Here is a 19,719-nt window from a genome sequence, read left to right as displayed (position 1 = left end):
GCATCCCTGCACTGAGGTCATTCTTGATTCTCACTGAACACACACACACACACACACACAATTTTTGTTTTCTGTTTTTTGTTTTTTTTTTTTTTTAAACAGCATTGCCCCTAAACTGAAATCAACAGGTGAAGAAGTGAAATCTATTAAGGGAAAAACTTAGCTCAGTAAAACTGGATTTACTGAGCTTCCTTCATAGAAACTTTCTTTTTTTTTTTTTTTTTTTTTCAGATTGTTTATTTATTTATTTATTTATTTGAGAGAGAGAAAGAGAGCAGAGTGTGTGAGAACATGAGCAGGGAAGGAAGGGGTGGCAGGCAGAAGGAGAGGGAGAAGCAGACTCCCTGCTGAGCAAGGATCCTGATGCAGGACTCAATCCCAGGACGCTGGGATCATGACCTGAGCCAAAGGCAGATGCTGAACTGACTAAGCCACCCTGGTGCCCCAAATTCATTGTTTCTTTAACTACCAAAAACACAAGTCATTTTATAGTGAGGATCATCCATAGTCAAATAGATGGGGTTGGGAGTTAAGACAAAGGGCAGCCTGGTTCACATGGAATTTAATTGGTTTTCGAAACATCTTCAGTGAATCATGTCCCTTTCTAGTCCCTTTCATGTCCCTTTCTGAGTTTCTTGATCTCAGCACTACTGACATTTGGGGCTAGATAATTCTTTGTTGTGGGGGGCTGCTGGTGCACTGTGTGATGTTTACCAGCATCCCTGGCTTCTACTCACCAGATGCCAGTAACATTCCCTTCCCTAACTATGCCAACCAAAAATGTCTCCAGACATCACCAGATCTCCAAGAGACAGGGAAGGCAGGACCATCACCTAGTTGCTCTAGATGTAAGTGGCACTCAGAACCCCCAGACCACAAATATTTATTGGCTGCTCACTCTGTGACAGGCAATGACACAGGCTAGGAATACGGGAGTGCGTGCGTGAGGTAGGAAAGATCCCAGCTCTCTAAGAGCTATGAGGGGAGACTAGCAAAAAGGTCAAAAACAAAATTAAAAAATTTCAGATCAAGAAAAAAATGCCCTGAAAGAGAGTGATATGACATAGGAAGACTTGGTGAGTGGAGGGGATAGGGGTGGCCATCAGTTCAGAATGGGTAAATGAGCAGGGCTCATGGAGTGGGTAATCTCTGAGCTGTGACTTGAATGATAAGGAGGAACCACACGTGCAACAGAATAGACCGCCCAGAAATAAATCCATGCATACACGGCCAGCGGATTGTTGACAGGGCACTGCAAATATGCAGTGGAAAGGATGGTTTCATCAACAGATGGTTTTGGGAAAAGAAGATACCCATAGGCAAAAGAATAAAACTGGACCTTTATCTTACACCATGAACAAAAGTCAACTCAAAATGGATTAAAGACTTAAACAGGAATGCCTGGGTGGCTCAGCGGATGAGCGCCTGCCTTAGGTTCAAGTCGTGATCTTGGGGTCCTGGGAACAAGACCTGCATCAGGCTCCCTGCTCAGTGGGGAATCTGCTTCTCCCTCTGGCCCTCCCTACTGCCCGTGCTCTGTCTTGCTTGCTCCCTCTCAGATAAATATATAAGATTAAAAATAAAAAAAAAGACAAACATAAGATCTGATAATGTCAAACTCCTTGAAGAAAATATAGGGAGAAGGCTTCATGACATCAGTATTGGCAATGGTTTTGTGGATATGATGTGAAAAGCCCAGGCAAAGAATGGAGGTGTGGGACCACATCAAACTATAAAGCCTCTGCACAGCAAAAGGTTGTGGCAGATGAAGAGGCAACTCACAAAACAGGAGAAAACACTCACAAACCATCTATCTGATAAGGAGTTAATTTCCAAACATGTAAGGAACACCTACAACTCAATAGCAAAAGAACTAATAATCTGACTTTAAAATGAGCTAAAGACTTGAATAGACTTTCTCCAAAGAAGTTATCCAGATGGCCAACAGGCACAGGAAGGGATGCTCGACATCCCTCATCCTCAAGAGATGCAAACCAAAACCACAGTGAGATACCACTTCACACCTGTCAGAACAGCTACTATTAAAAAAACCCAAAGACAATGAGTGTTGATGTAGAGAAAATGGAACCCTTGAACCCTGTTGGTGGGAATGTAGATTGGTGCAGTCTTTATGGAAAACAGTATGGAGGTTCCCCCCCCCCAAAACTAAAAACAGAACTACCACATGATCTAGCAAATCTATTTCCGGGTATTTAGCCAAATGAACTGAAATCAGGACCTCTAAAAGGTATTTGCACTCCTGTGTTCTCTGCAGCATTATTCTCAAGTTGTAGAAACAGACTAAAAGTCTATCAACAGATGATTAGATTAAACATGTGGGCATATCGAATATAATTTAGCCTTAAAGAAGGATGTTCCGGGCAGCCCCGGTGGCACAGCGGTTTGCGCCGCCTGCAGCCTAGGGTGTGAACCTGGAGACCCGGGATCGAGTCCCACATCGGGCTTCCTGCATGGGGCCTGCTTCTCCCTCTGCCTGTGTCTCTGCCTTTCTCTCTCTCTCTCTGAGTAAATAAATAAATCTTAAAAAAAAAAAAAAAAAAAAAAAGGATGTTCCACCACATGTAACAACATGGATGAAGCTGCAGGACATTATGCTCAGTGAAATAAGCCAGTCCAAAAAGACAAGTACTGCATGATTCCCCTTAGATGAAGTATTGAAGCAGTTAGACCCACAGAATCAGAGTGGAATGGTGGTTACCAGGGCTGGAGAGAGAGAGAGAGCATCAGAGAGGGGATAAAGGAGAGCTGCAAATCAACAGACATAAAGTTTCAGTTATGCAAGATGAGTAAGTTCTAGAGGTCTGCTGCACCACACGGTGCCCTAGTTCTTGTAGAAATTTAAGAGGGTAGATCTCATTCCAGGTCTTCTTACCTCTTTAATGATTTTGCTTTTTTAAAAAAAGATTTTATTTATTTATTCATGAGAGACATAGAGATAGGCAGAGACATAGACAGAGGGAGAAGCAGGCTCCTTGCAGGGAGTCCAATGGAGGACTCGATCCCGAGACCGGGAACATGCCCTGAGCCAAAGGCAGATGCTCAACTGCTGAGCCACCCAGGCATCCCATGATTTTGCTCTTAAATAATTGATTTTTCTGCTTGCCATTTTTTTTTTAAAGATTTTTTTTTTCTTTAAGTAATCTCTACATGCAATGTGGGGCTTGAACTCAAGATTCTGAGATCAAGAGTTGCTTGCTCTTCAGACTAAGCCAGCCAGGTTGCTCCTCTGCTTGCCATTTTATAACAGACAGATAATCTGTCAGGAAGCCTGGCAACGCGAATCCCTGTGTTAACCCAAGGAGGTCTGCACATCCATCCCTCCCTAAGGGGAAGGAGTAGAGGTGGCTACTCACCTCGGCGCACAGTATGCGGGCTAGGGCCAGCGGAGTTGTGCCCTGGGCCGACGGACAGCTGATGGGAGCCGGCCGCCGTCTGGGCCTGGTTCTGGCCTGCGGCCATCTGACTGCTATTTCTCCCTGGGGCAGGTGCAGGTGCAGGTGCGGGGTCCTTGGGTTTTGGCGGACTGGGGAGAACAGAAGTCAAGTTAGACGTCTGGCAGCCCCTGCAAGAAAGCTAACAAGCATGCTATGGAATATCAGATTCCACCCAGAGTTCTGACCTCAGCAGGCAAGGACGTGATCGGGAATTTTAAATAGTTCCCACTGGGTCTACAAAGCTATTTATCTGCGGCCATGCAGGGCTAAATATTTGATGAGATTCGCTGCGTCAGATCGTCTTCCAGCTATCCTGCCACTTGAATATCATGCTAGACACCATTTCACAGCGACCAAAAAGGACTTCCAAGCTTTCTTATACTTCAATTGGGCAATATTAAAAAACATGGAAGGGCGTTTGGACTTCAAAATAACAAGGTTTGACACACATAGTGCACAAAACAAAGCAAAAGCTACAGCAAAATACTAACGTTATAAATTAGAAATAGTTATTATCAATCGTTTGGACTTGAGGAAAGAGGAGCCCTGAGAGACTTAGTGATGGCTCACAGCCCGGAGCTGGCTGTTCGCAGGGTGGATACAGATCAGAACCTGGGCCAGTTCCCGGCTCAGAACTTCGTACACTGAACTTTATAGCTGCATTTTGTTGGGGTCACTAGAGACGGGAACGTCATTCATGAAGTCTATGCAAAAATATCCACGGAGCACAAAAAACAAAAGCAAATCGAAGACTGACATTCTATTTGTCCTTCTGCAGTGCATTCTAATTATTGTCTTAGCATTATGTAGCCCTGATTAAGCAAACTGAAGACTATAGGTGAAGGAAAATGTGTGAGTTGGCAAACACTTTTTTTTCCTCAAACAAAAAAATTCAAGCCGAAACAAAGGTATGTATGGGGAATAGCAGCTTTGACAAGACAACATGGAGCTTACGATGTGCATGTGAAGCTCTAGGAAGTTTGAAGCCTTTGTTATTTTTCACCAAAATGAGGACTTCTACAAATTATGTGAATGAAAAGGAATTCAGGAATTCATAGAGTAGTCCGAATTCAGCCGTGAGGCCTGATCAAGATTCCTATCTCAGAAACAGCTAGCTTCATATCCCACTAGGCACCCCCTCCTCATCCGGAGAAGCTGAGGGGAGGGAGCCCTCCCGAGGCAAATTTGTCTCCATGTATAATGTGGGCTTAAACAGGTCATTCTTGTTCTATGGATTTATTTTACTTTATATGTGATTATTCAGTGCTTTATCGATGGCCCTGCTAGAGAAAAGGCCAAGAAAAATCTTAGCACATACTCTGTAGAGGGGCTCATCTTTTACAGCAGCTCCCAGTCCTGAACCAGCTAACATACCACCTGAAGTGGCCTCTGGTGGGTCATCTGCCCGAGTCAGTGTAGAGAAATGAATTCATGAGGATTAGATGAAAATCTCAAGTTCAAGGGTACTCCTTCTTAAAGTTGCTGTATAATTGTAACCCACTCTGGGTGGCTAATCAAAAGGTTAAGCAACAAAAGAGCCTTTTAGGAAAATCTACCATCATATTTTCTACCCTGTACTCACATATCAATTTGTCTGCATGACTGAAAGCTAGGGGTGGAGGAGGCACTACTGTGCCTAGTACAGCACCCAGTACTCTTATTCAGTAAATCTGATTAAATGGATGGATGGGTGGATGGGTAGGTGGATAGGTGGGTGGGTGGGTGGATGGACGGATGGATGGATGGGTGGACAGAGAGGTGGATGGATGGGTCCATGGATGGATGGATGGATGGTAGGTGGAAGGATTGGCAGATAGATGGATAGGTGGATAGATGGATGCATGGATGGATGGGTGGGTGGGTGGATAGATGCATGGATGGGTGGGTGGATGGGTAGGTGGATGGATGCATGGGTAGATGGATGGATAGATGATGGATGGATAGGTGGACAGATGGATGGATGGATGGATGAGTGAATGAATACCAGGAATACTCTAAACTAAGTAACTTGCTACATTCAGGTGTTAACTAGTTAGCGTACAAGATGACAAAAGCAAATGGTAAATGAACATTGAGTGCACATCAAACAGGGAAAAGAAGTTTATAATACCACTAGCCACCTATTGGCTTCCAGCACCAAAGCAGTATGATAAAGAATGCAAACATATGTTGCTTCTTTTGGAAAACAGGAAAGGAATCAAGCAATTTGCAGGTTTTTTTTTTTTTTCCATCCTCTGCCAACCAGAAGAGTGAAGGCAGATCTGGTTATGGCAGATCACTCTATGCTGAGTGATTCTGTGGGCATGGAGATCATGCCCACAGGCCAGCCCCTGCAAGAAGGCTGGGGCTCTGAGCACCTACTGCCAGCAGAAGCCGGCCTTCTTACCTGTCGCCCGGGCTTGGCCCTTGCTCCAGTATGCCCGCAGAGGAGGGGACAGTCCCACCCCCTGTGCTGCTTTCAGCCCTAGAGCTCTGGGGAGGGGGCTCTGGGCCTGCAGGAGCCAAGGTGCTGCCATCTGTGGGCGGGAGTGGTGGCTGGAAAGCTGGGGATATGTGCTTTCTATTTAGAGTGCCACCCCGCCGGTGGGCCTGGAAGTCCATAAGCTTCACACCAAAGCTACACAGAAAGAAGAAACAGTCAACACACCATGCAAGCCGACTACTGAGACAGAAGTCCATTGGTCCACACGTGTTAAAACCCACACATGGGGAGAGCCACCCAAGTTGCCCAGCATGCAGTGAAGCGGCAAGGACCAAATTAATGGTCATTCCTATTACCAAGGCAAGCAGCTCAACTTGGCTTTAAACCTGAGCAAGCCAAAAGACCTGGTACTGATCAATGTCTTTTCTTAATTTGGGTGTGAACAGCTAAAGCAAACAGGCAGGCCTCGTCTTGAGTGGGTGACGTCATGTCAGTGTGCCTATTTACCTACTACCCAGTGGCCTCCTCGAATCTGTATGTGTGGGGGACAAGGTGGAAGCTGAGTGCAGAAGTCCTACCACCGGCAGTGTAAGGCTGTCATCATACCCTGCCTCTTAAGCCGAGATGGAGAAGCACTGGTACAGGTGTATGCAAAGAATTAGCTGAAAGGATATGTAACACTGGAAAAAAAAATCATTGCTTTTGGGCAGGAGAAGGTGGTTGGAGGATGGAGAGGAGGAGGATTCCTCTTCATGTAAGCCGACTTGATGTAAGAACTTTCGAGCTTTTCAGTTTGAAAGATAAAGACACATGGCTCCCTGAGCTTGTGTGTACCGGGTCAGTTGGTGGGGACAATCCACCCTGGGAGGTAACTGAGAATTGTTTCTTGTGTGCCAATGAGAGATGTAACACTGTGTTTTGTAACTTCAAAGGCACAAAGGCTAATGTTGCAGTGGTCAGCTTGTCATCAGGAAGCAGGACCAAATGTGTGATGAGGACTTCAGAGAAGTAAGACTTCCCCACATGATAAACATGGGTTTCAGAGGGACAGGCTAGGGAACTAAGCTATGGGTTAAAAAATGAAAACAACAACAACAACAAAGCAAAATGAAACAAACAAAGCTCAATATAAGATCGGGCAATTAAAATAAGAGCTTGTTGTTTAGTTGTCATGTAAACTATGCCTGGTGATGTTATTATGTGTGCGTGTGAAAAGCATGTTACTCTGCAGGCTTCTCTAACTTGGCCTTAGGAGTGAATACAGTGGCATTTCATATACAGACGGAACAGATTGGCCTCTGAAGGCACAAATCACAAACAGCCTTAACCTTTGAAAATCCCACTAAAATCGCCCGTGGAGCACAGTATCGAGACACATGTCTCTAAGACCATTGGAGCCATCTTTTTTCTTCCAGAATCGAATCAGCAAATACTGAGGTTTTCTCCAGCTGAACATCAGATTCAGTGGCTGGCTTCCATTGAGGGGCCAAGTTATACCAAAAAGAGGTCTCTTTAAACGCTAAATCTGACAACTTACTGTGAGAGGTGGGTTATTCTCCCATCAGTCTACAGTATTTAGCCCCCCTCTCCTTTTGTCTCTTTTTCCCACATTAAGAACATTTAGGTGGCTTTGTAACGTGTGTATGATGCCATACCACTGTGGGGCTTATCACTGACCAAGGGAAGCCTGGATGCTTACGGCACAAATGTTAATTGACAAGCCACATATCTACCTTATGGTCACATTAATGTCTGGAATGAACGAGATAAGAATTCCCGAAATATCTGGACCTAACAGACATGGCTACCCAAGGTCACTCTCATACTACGAGTCCCATGGAGGCAGGACCGGATAGTGAGGATCAATAACTCTTCTACGTCACATCTGTTGCTGGAAGAAAGTGAATGGCTCTAAACACACCTTTCCTTCTTCACCAAGTCCCCTTCCATGACTGCCATGCTGGCAGGCCGCTTCCTTTCAAGGGTCCCTGAGTCAGAGTCATTTCCAGTGTGAGATGAGTGATTGGAATTTGGGGTGACGAGAGGCACGAATGCTTCTGATACGTTGAATTCCACTTCTGTGAGAAGAAAAAGAAACAAGTGTGCAGGCACACCTCAGAGATACTGCAGGTTTGGTTTGCAGACCATAGCAATAAGGCGAGTATCGCAATAAAGTGAACATCCCAATAAAATGAATACCACGATAAAACAAGTCAAACGGCTGCCTTGGTTCCCCGGCACACATAACAATTAAGTCTATACTATGCTGTCGTCCATTAAGTGTCTAATAGCCTTATGTCTACAAACTCAACGTACATACCTTACTTACAAAATACATTATTGCTAAGAAATGCTAGCCATCATCTGAGCTTTCAGCAAGTGGTAATCACTGGTCACAGATCACTATAACAAATATACTAAGAACGAAAAAGTTTGAAGTATGGCGAGAATTACCAAAACGTGACAGAGACACAAAATGAGCAAAATGCTATCGGAAACATGGTACCAACAGACATGCTCCATGCAGGGTTGCCACAAACCTTCAATTTTGAAAAAACCTTCCTAGGATCTAGGAAGCACGATAAGTAAAGTGCCATGAAATGAGGTCTGCCTACATGTGAGGTATAGAGCATATAAAACTCCCATCAGCCCTCCTTGTTTCCCAAGCGGAACCCCTACCACCCCCTCATCTTCTCAAGAATGGCTTGCCAAGCCAGGGGGAGGTAAAAGGAGGAAACTAGAGCTAAGGAGGGGGTGCAATTCAGAATTTAAGTCACACAATTCCTCTGCTTTCTTCTTTGTAAAAAGAATAATCATGGAATATGGAGGAGAAAAATAAGCATAGATTACTTTAAAAAAATGACAGGTATTTATGGTTTGATATAAAATACAAATAAAAGGCAACACCAACTCCATACTGCCTACAGCGGTTTTTCTGAGACTTGTTTTCCCAAAGAAGTCATGGGCAAAATGCCAGTATTCAATCCTACATCACGTATTTGTTGAGCAACCTACGTGAGTGAGGTGTGATTCTCAATGGTGTGAAGACCATGGTAAAGGAGAAACAAGCACGCCCTACTGTCAAGGAGCTCACACTCCAGGAGAAAGGATGGGGCAAGAGGTCTGGACTCACAAAACTTGCCATACCGGTGCCCCTGAAGGGGGTCATGGAACTTCTGTGGTTCCCAGGACTACAACAAACGTAGTTTGAAAATTGATCACCGGTAGGTGGAAATCCTCTTTCTCTGACACGGCCAACTCCCACCTTCACAAAGTGGCTCCAATCAACCTATCCTGTTTCATCTTCCACTTTTACACAAAACCAGCTCTCTGCCTAGAGAAACAAAAAGCCGTCTTCCCAATGGAAAACTGCACATTCAGTGTCGCCTCTTCCATAAAGCAGTCCCAGTTCTTTGTGCCCAATATCTGAGTTCATCAAACCATCGGCCCCTCCTTCTCCCTCACCATGTGTTATAATATTTGTTTAGGTGGCCTTCATCTCCAAGGGCCAGCTTCCTCCAGGGAAGACAGCATATCTCACCAGCAAACATATGGTGCCTAGGGTATTTAGTTCACACTGGCTGAGTAACAACTCCAGCGTGAAGTTAAGTAAAGCGAAATACAAAATAATGTGGATGCCAATATGTCAAAGGTGAACGCAAGGGGTCTAAAGACAAACGTGAAAAAAATGAAGCCAATCATGTAATCGCGAAGGGATTACTGATGCATTTTCTTCTTTAAAGAATTTTTCATATTGTTATTGTGTTGCTTGGGTGGTCTGTGAAATTGGAAAGACAGGTAATTTACCTTCAGGGAAGAACCAGTCGGCGTGCTGAATGATGGGCTCAATGACCGCAACCACGTGGACAGAGGTAGCCGCTGCCATTTCAGCCAGCGATCTGCAAAGGACATTCACAGAGTTAGACTGCTTCCCCCAGGCAGTCTCCAATTTCTGCAGGTTGTGTCAGAGCATTTTAATCACTTTATTTTTTATTTTTTAAAAGTTTACTTATTTGAGGGGGGCATAATGGGCAGGGGGGGAGCAGAGGGAGGAGGGAGAGAATCTCAAGCAGACTCTGTGGGAAGTGTGGAGCCCATCTCGGGGCTCCATCCCAGGACCCTGAGATCATGGCCTGAGCTGAAAGCAAGAGTCTGATGCCTGACTGTCCCACTCAGGAGCCCCCAATTTAATTACTTTAAAACAAGAAAATACTTAAACACAAATGGAAAAATTAGATCCATGGGGCCCTGGTGATGTGTGTGGTGGTGGTGTGTATGTGTGGTGGTGACGCCCCAGGAGGAAAAATCACCCCGACTTAGCTGGCACTCCTTAGTATGCACACACTGCATTAACAGCGGGTGAGCTGGTGAACAATGGTATGGCCACATGCTGATTTCAAGCTGGTCTGGAACAGAGTTTCAACCAGGCATTTTCCTGATGGAGCAGTACTGGCTGTGAGAGTCATCTTGGGTGACCACCAACGATTTTGCCCAGAATATAACCAAGAGTGTGCCCCTTGCACTAGAAAACCTGTGCCCTATATTTACACAGACTATCAGGCTGTCATATCTGTGGACTGGTCCCGAGACGCACGTTCAGAAGTTGAGAGTGTGAATGCCAGGGTTCCAAAGGAAGAAAATAAATAAGACTTGCGATCCCTCATGTCAAGGTGCTCATATTCCAGTTCAGAGTCAGAATACCACAGAAGTAAAAGCTACAAAGGCCTGACATTCATGGAGCACTTATCATGCTTCAGGGCATCAGGGTCTTCAGCTCATTTAATTCGATTTTTATAACACGGGGTCTGTTACGAGGCCTGTTTCATTCACGAGGAAACTAAATTTCTAAGAGGCTGGATCCCTTGTCTGACTGTCCCAAACCTACCTCCTCCTTCTCTACCTGACCTTTCTTCCCAGTGGGAAGAAGATTTTCACCCCAATTTCCAACCAAGAGAAAGTTCTAGCTCCTTTCAAATTCCAGCTTAAATTGCAAGCTCTGCCTACAAATTTTGTTCCCCACCTTTTCGTACTTCCTACCATACCATATCTATCACCCTCGCGCATTAGGAACCTGCTGGGTTGGGGAGGGACTATTTATTCATGTTCTTGGCCAGTTTTTTCTTTTTCAGGAGATACTACTTGCCTATTGATTTGCAAGGCCTTTTTTTTTTTTGCAAGGCCTTTTAATATATTCCAGACACTTCTGGAGGAATGTCTTCCTCGTTTTGTGAATTATAATTTGTTTAAGGCACTTTACGATATTTAGAAGTTTGGAGCTGTTGACAGAGCCAAATCTATCCATTTTCTTTTTTTTGTTTGTTTGTTTTTGTTTTTGTTTATTTATGATAGTCAGAGAGAGAGAGAGAGGCAGAGACACAGGCAGAGGGAGAAGCAGGCTCCATGCACCGGGAGCCCGACGTGGGATTCGATCCCGGGTCTCCAGGATTGCGCCCTGGGCCAAAGGCAGGCGCCAAACCGCTGCGCCACCCAGGGATCCCTCTATCCATTTTCAAATGTGTTTTTTATACTGATTTGATGTTTAGAAAATACTTCTCTACTCCAAAAGGTAACTCACCTGCCATGTTTATGACATCACTTCTTATATAATTAACTCTTTGGTCTACCAAAGAATTTATTTGCAGTAAGATATGACATATGTATTTAACTGTATATATCAATGCATTGTTAATTTTGCTTTATGACATTGGATCATTGTAAATAATCCTATAAATACTTCCTTAAACAAGATTGGGCATACACTTAATAAATGAATGAAAAATAGAAAGATTTTATTTCAGAAAGTCACTACATTTTTTAATGGAAACCTGAACTGCCAATGATCTTCCAATGTGAAGAATAATGATGGCAGTCGTGGGACGGTGGGAGAAGGTTCAGGATAGGATTGTGATCCCCCCACCTCCCTGTTGTGTAACCTTAGACAAGGTCCTTGTTCTCATCTGTCAAAAGGAGGACACACACACCTACTTCACAAAGGCTATTTGTGAGGATTAAGTGAGGTAATTATAATGTCACCAATGTCAACATTATTGACTTCCCAGACCCCTTTCTCCTATTCAGTTTACATTTCTCAGTGCTAGCCAAATATCTTTTTTTCTTTTTAAGATTTTATTTATTTATTTGAGAGAGATAGTGAGCGAGCACCAACAGAGGCAGAAGGGGAAGCAGGCTCCCCCCTGAGCAGGGAGCCTGATGCGGGACTTGATCCCAGGACCCTGAGATCATGACCTGAGCCAAAGGCAGAAGCTTAACTGACTGAGCCACCCAGGTGCCCCCAAACTATTTTTTTATTTTTATTTTTATTTTATTTTTTCAAATTACTATTTATTTATTTATTTATTTATATATTTTATTTATTTATTCATGAGACACACACACACAGAGAGAGAGAGAGAGAGGCAGAGACAGGCAGAGGGAGAGAAGCAGGCTCCAGGGAGCCTGATGAGGGACTTGATCCCAGGACCCTGGGATCATGACCTGAACCAAAGGCAGATGCTCAACCACTGAGGCAACCACTGCAAGGTGAGATTAAAATACCATGCTATGGGGAAACATCACTTACCCTTCAGTTTTGGCCCATAATAAGTTAGGGCCTAATACAATTGCAATGTTGCTGGGAGTCATTTTATTGACGTCACTGGTCTGAGCAAGCTTTGCCAGGAACTTGATTAAATACCTGGGGGAGAAGACAGGAAGGGGGAGAGCATATATGCTGAAATATTTGTAGGAACAGCATCCTGCTGCCCCGGTGCTAAGTGCAGAATGGTAATGAATCAGAATCTGGCTCGGGTGCCATATTTTGCAAAGTCCTGTGCTCTTTGTTTCAAAGAGGAAGACAGCTCACATATAAACCTCCATTATTCAGTCCCTATTTGCTGTGTATTTCCAAACCATTTCTCCTTTATGCCCTAACTACCTCTCAGTAAATTACAATCTGATTAACAATGGGCTCAATATGTTCTAATACAAACACAAAAAAATACAAGGATAGAGATATTGCTTAAAGGAAACTGTATTTGAAAATACTTTATGTGGTAATTATGAAAATCTCCAATTTATCATATAGTTACAGTCTCTCCTATACTGTAGGTAATTTCTTGCTTTTGTAGTGCTGTGCTTACAAAATGTTAGTGGTAGAACCCGGGGCTGAAATAAAGGTCAGGTAAGATACCAGAAATTTCACCAATAAAATATGTGTCATTTTGGACCAAGCCCTTTTACAAAATTTTCTTTGGTTTTTCAATGACTTAGAGCTACCTCTTATCCTTCTTCTCTCTATGCTTCTTCAAAGTCACATTTTAGGTCAAAAGGAAAATGGAGGTTAAATTCTAGAAATGTATTCTATGGTAAATTTTCTTAGAAACAAAGCAACACATAATCTCCAGTTCTAAACATTTCATTTAATAGGATGACTTGTGCTATATTAAAAATAAATTACATAGCATATAGAAAAGCTTTTACAGAAAATAGAATTTAAAAAAAATTTTTATGTTTATTTATTTATTCATGAGTGACACAAGAGAGAGGCAGAGAGAGAAGCAGGCTCCATGCAGGGAGCCCGATGTGGGACTTGATCCCTGGACCCCAGGATGACAACCTGAGCAGAAGGGAGGTGCTCAACAACTGAGCCACCAAGGTGTCCCCAGAAGATAGAATTGTTGATTAATTTTTGCCTTTTACATGCTGGGCAATTTTTTAAAAATTTATTTAAGTAAGTTTTATGCCCAATGTGGGGTTTGAACTCACAATCCTGAGATAAAGAGTTGTATGCTCTATCAACTGAACCCCTATAATGGACATTTTAAACTTCAAATCCAACATGCAGCCAAACCAACTTTCCAAGAGAACTTTTTCCTAGTAGCTGCCGTGGGAAACCGACCAGGAGACTTAGCTGTTAATCCTGTTAATGCAGGCTGATGCAGAAGCTTTACACTGTGATATGCATCACAATAATATACATGGAGTCCCATTCCCAGCAACCCCCCTTCCTCTCCAAAGCACTTGTTTATTAGCGTGCTTGGACTGAATGGTCTCCCTGCAGGCGGCACCTTTCTTTATGCCAGAGTCACTGTGGTTTGGTGGCTTAATTTGCAGGACACCAGGCATACATACCTAAAGTTCACAAAATTTTGTGGTGGCAACTTTTGACATGTTCTCCATAAATCCTGAAGTTTTTTGTCTTGATCCTGCACACTGAGGGGGAAAAAAAACCTGTATTCATAACCTTCCATTAAAAAATCCACCATTCGGAACCCGTATTGTTAAGAGGTAACAACTATGCCCTTGTTGACAGAGGAAGCACAGCTGGAAAACAGGATGGATTTGGAAACAAATAAATTCGGAGTCAAATACCAACTAAATATTTAACTCTGAGCAGTTAGTTAGCCTCTCCAAGACTCAGTCTCCTGATGTGCCCGCCTGGGGATAAGAATGTTGATTTGCCAAGTGATGAAGATGTTCCAGAGGCATAACCCTGAAACCACCTGTGCCAGCGCCTGGCACTCAGGAGACAAGGCACCACTGAAAATTCTGTCTAAGAAGTGTGTATCTCCCCGAGAGGCTTCCCTGGAGCCCAGACTCTGGCTGGCCCAGCCACAGGGCAGCCAGCCCACCCTCCCCCTGCCCTTTCCCTGCCTTTAACTCTGCTCAAAGGCTCCAGACACAGAAGCCCTACCCAGTCATGAAGCAATCACAGGAGCTCTTCTGCTCTACAGTTTTGACATGCAAACTTACATAGACACAAAAGAGGAATAGATAAGATCAGTCACCCTGCCCAAGAGCAGGAGAGAATGTTAGCAAGTTGCCCACACAATGTACCTTTGGACCTAAATATTCCCCACGACTGAACTGATCTGGAGTTACGAAGCAGGAAGTGAACATAATTCCACTTCAGAGGCCAGTCAATATGTCACCGGGATGTTGACATTTCTCAAGTATGGAGAATTCATACACCAATAAACAGACACCTGCTTTGAAAAGTGTATTTTCTCATGGGAATGCTTTGGGGAGTCCCAGAGCTGAGAAAAGAATCAAGGTGCGGAGAAGTGGGGCAGGCTACCCAACAAAAGAGACCCCAGAATGCTCCCCTACTCGACACTGCTATTGGGTTCCATTTATTCAGCCAACAGGCTAGGCTACACACAGGTTCCAAGGATATGACCATGACTATGAACTTACTCTGACTTTAAAAACCTTACCGATGGTAGAGTCACTGCTGCTGAAGCCTAGTTGATCGGACCCAGCAGTTCACTTACTGGGAACAGGTGACAGTAGCTAGAGATAGAGGAGGGGGGGTAGGCAGGGCAGGGTGATCTGTTCCTCCTCCCTGAGGGATGAGGAAGGCAGTCAGAACCATGAGGCACAAGCTAACAAGGAGGCAGCCTGGCTGGCCAGAGAGAAGCTTCTGGGACTTCTTAGAAGAGGCTGTTGACTGCTCCTGGATACACAGAAGATGGGGGTGGGGGCAGTGGGGGAAACACAGGATAGGGACACAGTCTCTGGGTCACACAGGTCTGGGTCTGAATTCTTGCTCTGCCAATTACTTGCTGTTACTTTGGTCCCATCCCTCCCCTAGCCTCAGTTCCCACATCTGTAAAATGAAGATAACCACATCCATCTTTTATGTCATTAATCATGGATCACAGGAGGTAACGGGTATCGAGATCAGTATGTCCTTAGCACACAGTGGGCACTCTCATTGCTAGTACCGTCAACACTGTATTACTGCTCAGCTGAGTTTCCACATGGCTCGCCAGGTACATTGCCACTGGCCAGTATGACACTTGTCCCCACTGCAGGGCTTTCTTCAATCAAAAAGGGGTTTGTGATTAGCCAATCAATTAATGTGGGTCCCACTATATGTCTTTATCCATATAACTTCACACAAATTGAAGCCAATGCATAAGTGGTGACCTTCCCACACATAACAATACTCAATACTTTCACCCTAAACTTAAGAACTCAGGCACATATTATTTAACACATGTGCTATTTTAATGTTATTTTATGATCCCTGAGAGTAAGATGATTCACAAAGGGGACATAATATCCCATCATTTCCTTTACTTTTAAAACTCAGTGTCCTTTAAACTTACCTTGCAACTTGTGTCCATTCTTCATACAGATTAAAAGTCATCAAAGGTTCAGGCAGTTCCCGTAAATAGGACTTTAAAGCACCTGAAATTATTAACACTCACTTTGAGTAAGTCAAGGGGTAAGCCTGGGAATCTCGGGACATATTATTTTACAAATTGAAACGATCACAATTACAACCTGCTAAGAATATCTAGAACAAGCTATGAATCAGTGGGAGTGGTTAGAGCATGAAGTGTTCCTAAAACAAATTCCAGCCCTTTGTAAAATATATTGAGGGTCAGTAGAAAATGAAATTAACTTCAAAGTCACCTTCTAATGGACATTCTACCATCCTCAGGTAGATCTAGACTTTGAAGGAGAAAGAAGGGAAGAAAATACAATCAAGTCTCCAAATATTTAGATGATAAGCTACCTTCACCTTTACTTAATAATCAGGAAAACAAAGAAACCCCCCAAAACAGGAAAAGGGGTGTGTGCGCGTGTATGTGTGTACTGATTCAGTTATGTGTGTCATTTCAGTTTTTCCAATTGAACCTATATAGGCCATTTCAATTTTATCTGTTACTGAAAATGAAAATTGGGTTTTTAGCAGGTGATCTGTCTGAGATGGGACCTGCCTGCCACCCCGAGGGCAACCCCTTGCAGCTCACCTGCCACAGCATGGGGATCGGAGTAGAACTCATCCAGGTGAGAAGTAGAACAGTCTAAAGCAGCTTTCAGTTTCTTTAACTTCGAGGCCCCAGCCCCAATTCGGAAAAGGCCCTAAAGACAACAAGAGGCCTTCAGTGTCAAGTTCAAGTTGTGGGCTTCCAGTTGTGCAAGAGCCTTCGGCCCCGGCCCAACTCCCACACACCTCATCTCTGAGGCTGGATCGCTGCCCACCTTGCAGGGCGACCAGGAAGGATGATGGGACCCAGCAAAGGCAGAGGGCAGATGAACAGGCAGTGAGCACTTCATTCCTGATTGGTGGGAGCTCTTGCCTGCCCCTGTGCTAAAATATCTGTGCCTATCAGAAATCTATTTAAATGCAGTATTTTATACTCCCCAAGGTTGATTGCCATAGATTTTTCTAAATGTAGGATTTTTTTTTAAATTGACATCTTGTAAAAAACTGATAGACTAGACTGGTAGTCACTTCCACTGCCCTAAGGGTTCCTTAGAGAAAACACATGAAGTCAACCAAGAAAGGTTAGACTATGATGACACTGGTCCAGGAATTATAAGACTCAGGTTTTAAGTGAAATTCATCTAGGCCAGGTTTCTCGATCTCAGGCTAGATAATGCTGCATTGTAGGGGCAGTCCTGCACCTGGTGGGATGTTTAGCAGCCGCCCTGGGCTCTACCCACCAGATGCTGGTAGCAAACCTGCCTCCAAAATTGTGACAATCAAAAATGTCTTGCGATCTTGACAAATAGCTCCTGAGGGGGACAAAATTGGCCCTGGCTGAGCAGCTCTGATCTTGGCTACAAGAAGTTGGGGTCACATCAGTGGGGGATTATGGCAGTGACTGGAAGCAGACAAAAGGAGAGCTCCTGGGGTGTTCCTTGATCTGGGTGCTCATTATGTGGGTGGGTTCAGTTTGTGGAAACTTAACGAGCTATTCGCTTATGATACATACTTTTACGATGGACATTATACTTCAATAAGGTTTTTAAAAGGAAAAAAAAAAGACTTGGCATGTGATTTTGATTCCACCCCACCATGAACTCACTCATTTATTGACAAAAGGAGTAAGAAGACCTGCCCTGCTTGGTTTGTGGGGTCTTGGGGGTAAGGATTCTACAACATAAGTATGAAAAACCCCACACCAATGCTGCATAGTACTACACAAATGTAAGATTCTTATAAGCAGACTAAAAAGCTCCCAGAAGTTCTGGTCCTTTTAGTGCATCATGAAATTCAATGTCCCAAATCACCATCAGAGTCTAAAATGAAACAATCAAGTGGGGCAAAAGAAAGTCAGAGTGTACAGGAAAGGGAAACATTGTTCAGTGAAACTGGTTTCATTCATAGTGTGAATTCCAGGTATACTGTGCAGGGCTCCAATTTAAAATGTGGGTTAGGGATCCCTGGGTGGCGCAGCGGTTTGGCGCCTGCCTTTGGCCCAGGGCGCGGTCCTGGATATCCGGGATCGAATCCCACGTCAGGCTCCCGGTGCATGGAGCCTGCTTCTCCCTCTGCCTGTGTCTCTGCCTCTCTCTCTCTCTCTCACTGTGTGCCTATCATAAATAAATAAAAATTTAAAAAATAAAATAAAATAAAATAAAATAAAATAAAATAAAATGTGGGTCACAGTGACAAACGTTGCAAAGCCATCAGTGTATACAGTACTGACACTGGCCTGTGCCCCTCACCTCCTCCTTCATGCCCGTCTCCAGGAGCAGCATGACGCAGGCTTCAATGGGCAATGCGATCTCACGGCCGCTCCGTTTTAGGTGTTCTTCCAAAGGCGTCCCAAAGGCTGGCTTTTCCGCCCACTTATCTAGAGCAGCAAACCATCCAGTAAGACACCCAACGATCTCATGGCATCATTGGGGAGGTTTTTCCTACCCAAACTACCAAAGGGGATTTTGTCTTTCTTTTTTTTTTTTCTTTTTTTTTTTTTTTAGGAGACTGGTAGTTGAGGCTTTGGGAAAAGGGGAAAATTCTGTTCTGTTGGCTTTGGTTATTTACCATCTACTAGAGCAAGAATAGGTCCCAGCTGGGAGGTTACTTGTGGAACAGAGCCCTCAACACCCTCCAAGGCACCCAGTGGGAGCTGCCCAGCAGAAGTCACTATGGGGCTCCTGCACGGGACACATGGGCTGGACTGCCTGGCGCTAACCCAAGGATTCGTCTGAGCGTACTCATTTCACTGGAAGGACATTTACTCTTAGCCATGCAAAGCAGCACTGGCCTTTTAACTCGAGGACAAGAAATAGACTCCTTCAATGTGAAGGAGGAAATAATTTCCTAAGATTTTAAACACAGGCCAAGCATCATCACACAACACTGGAAGATGGCCAATGTGAACTCATATTAAATGCAACGTCTCCGCGACATGCAGTGCTTCCGAATGCTGTAGCCCCAGCCAGGTCCAGAACATTCTGAGTAGGAAACTACGCAGTATCTGCAGCCCCAAAGCAGCTGAGGCTGAAGCCTGGGCCAGCAGTAAAGCAATTGTTTATATTATTTTGGGGTCACATACTCCGCTTCATTCCACAAGAGATGTGAGGCAGCTTAGCAGGAGGAATACATACAACAGAGCAGTAAAACAGAAACAAGAATTTAGCGAATGGACATATTCTGTTAGAAGGAGAAGTACTTGTTTGGGTGGGTGCTGTACAGATGTGGTGCTGCCGGGGAAGCACACTGACGCAGAAAGGGGAAACCACTCCGAGAAAAATACTCGACTGAGGAACACTTAGTCCTTTCCAGTGACAGGAGGTTCACATCCTTCTCAGCACCATTAACGGACAATTGTCCTTCAGCTACTTTGTGCTGTTCGAACCTTGGGTTCAAAGCAGGCGGTATTCCTCTGCTGTGCCCTCTTACCCTCTTGCTACCATAAGAGCCGGGACAGGTCCCATCGCGTGATCTGCACACACGGGAAGGAAGAAGACTCCCGGGTCCACGGGCCTGCGAGCTCATACAAGGTTAAAATCGATGGAAAGAGCAAGGGGATCCAGGTCGAAGGGGGGGTTAGGGCAAGGAGGCAGGCGCCTCCTCATCTCCGGCCCATGCTCCCT

General features: G+C 44.3%; 1 protein-coding gene across 2 annotated transcripts in view; it reads right to left on the bottom strand.

Annotated features, from left to right (window-relative positions):
• ARHGAP17 (Rho GTPase activating protein 17) overlaps window positions 1-19,719 on the bottom strand; it is a 94,805-nt gene that overhangs the window by 12,181 nt on the left and 62,905 nt on the right. The window contains exons 10-18 of one of the 2 annotated variants that reach the window (XM_038540007.1): window positions 18,346-18,473; window positions 16,641-16,752; window positions 15,990-16,071; window positions 14,008-14,088; window positions 12,458-12,571; window positions 9,685-9,776; window positions 7,799-7,955; window positions 5,842-6,072; window positions 3,375-3,544 (exon numbers count right to left, since the gene is read on the bottom strand). In XM_038540007.1, coding sequence (XP_038395935.1) covers window positions 3,375-3,544; window positions 5,842-6,072; window positions 7,799-7,955; window positions 9,685-9,776; window positions 12,458-12,571; window positions 14,008-14,088; window positions 15,990-16,071; window positions 16,641-16,752; window positions 18,346-18,473 — 1,167 coding nt within the window. The remainder of the gene's footprint in view (window positions 1-3,374; window positions 3,545-5,841; window positions 6,073-7,798; window positions 7,956-9,684; window positions 9,777-12,457; window positions 12,572-14,007; window positions 14,089-15,989; window positions 16,072-16,640; window positions 16,753-18,345; window positions 18,474-19,719) is intronic. The other variant, XM_038540008.1, reaches the window with a different exon arrangement.

This window comes from Canis lupus, chromosome 6 (genome assembly GCF_011100685.1).
Source record: "Canis lupus familiaris isolate Mischka breed German Shepherd chromosome 6, alternate assembly UU_Cfam_GSD_1.0, whole genome shotgun sequence".
NCBI lineage: Eukaryota > Metazoa > Chordata > Mammalia > Carnivora > Canidae > Canis > Canis lupus.
This window is presented reverse-complemented; position numbering and strand designations above follow the sequence as displayed.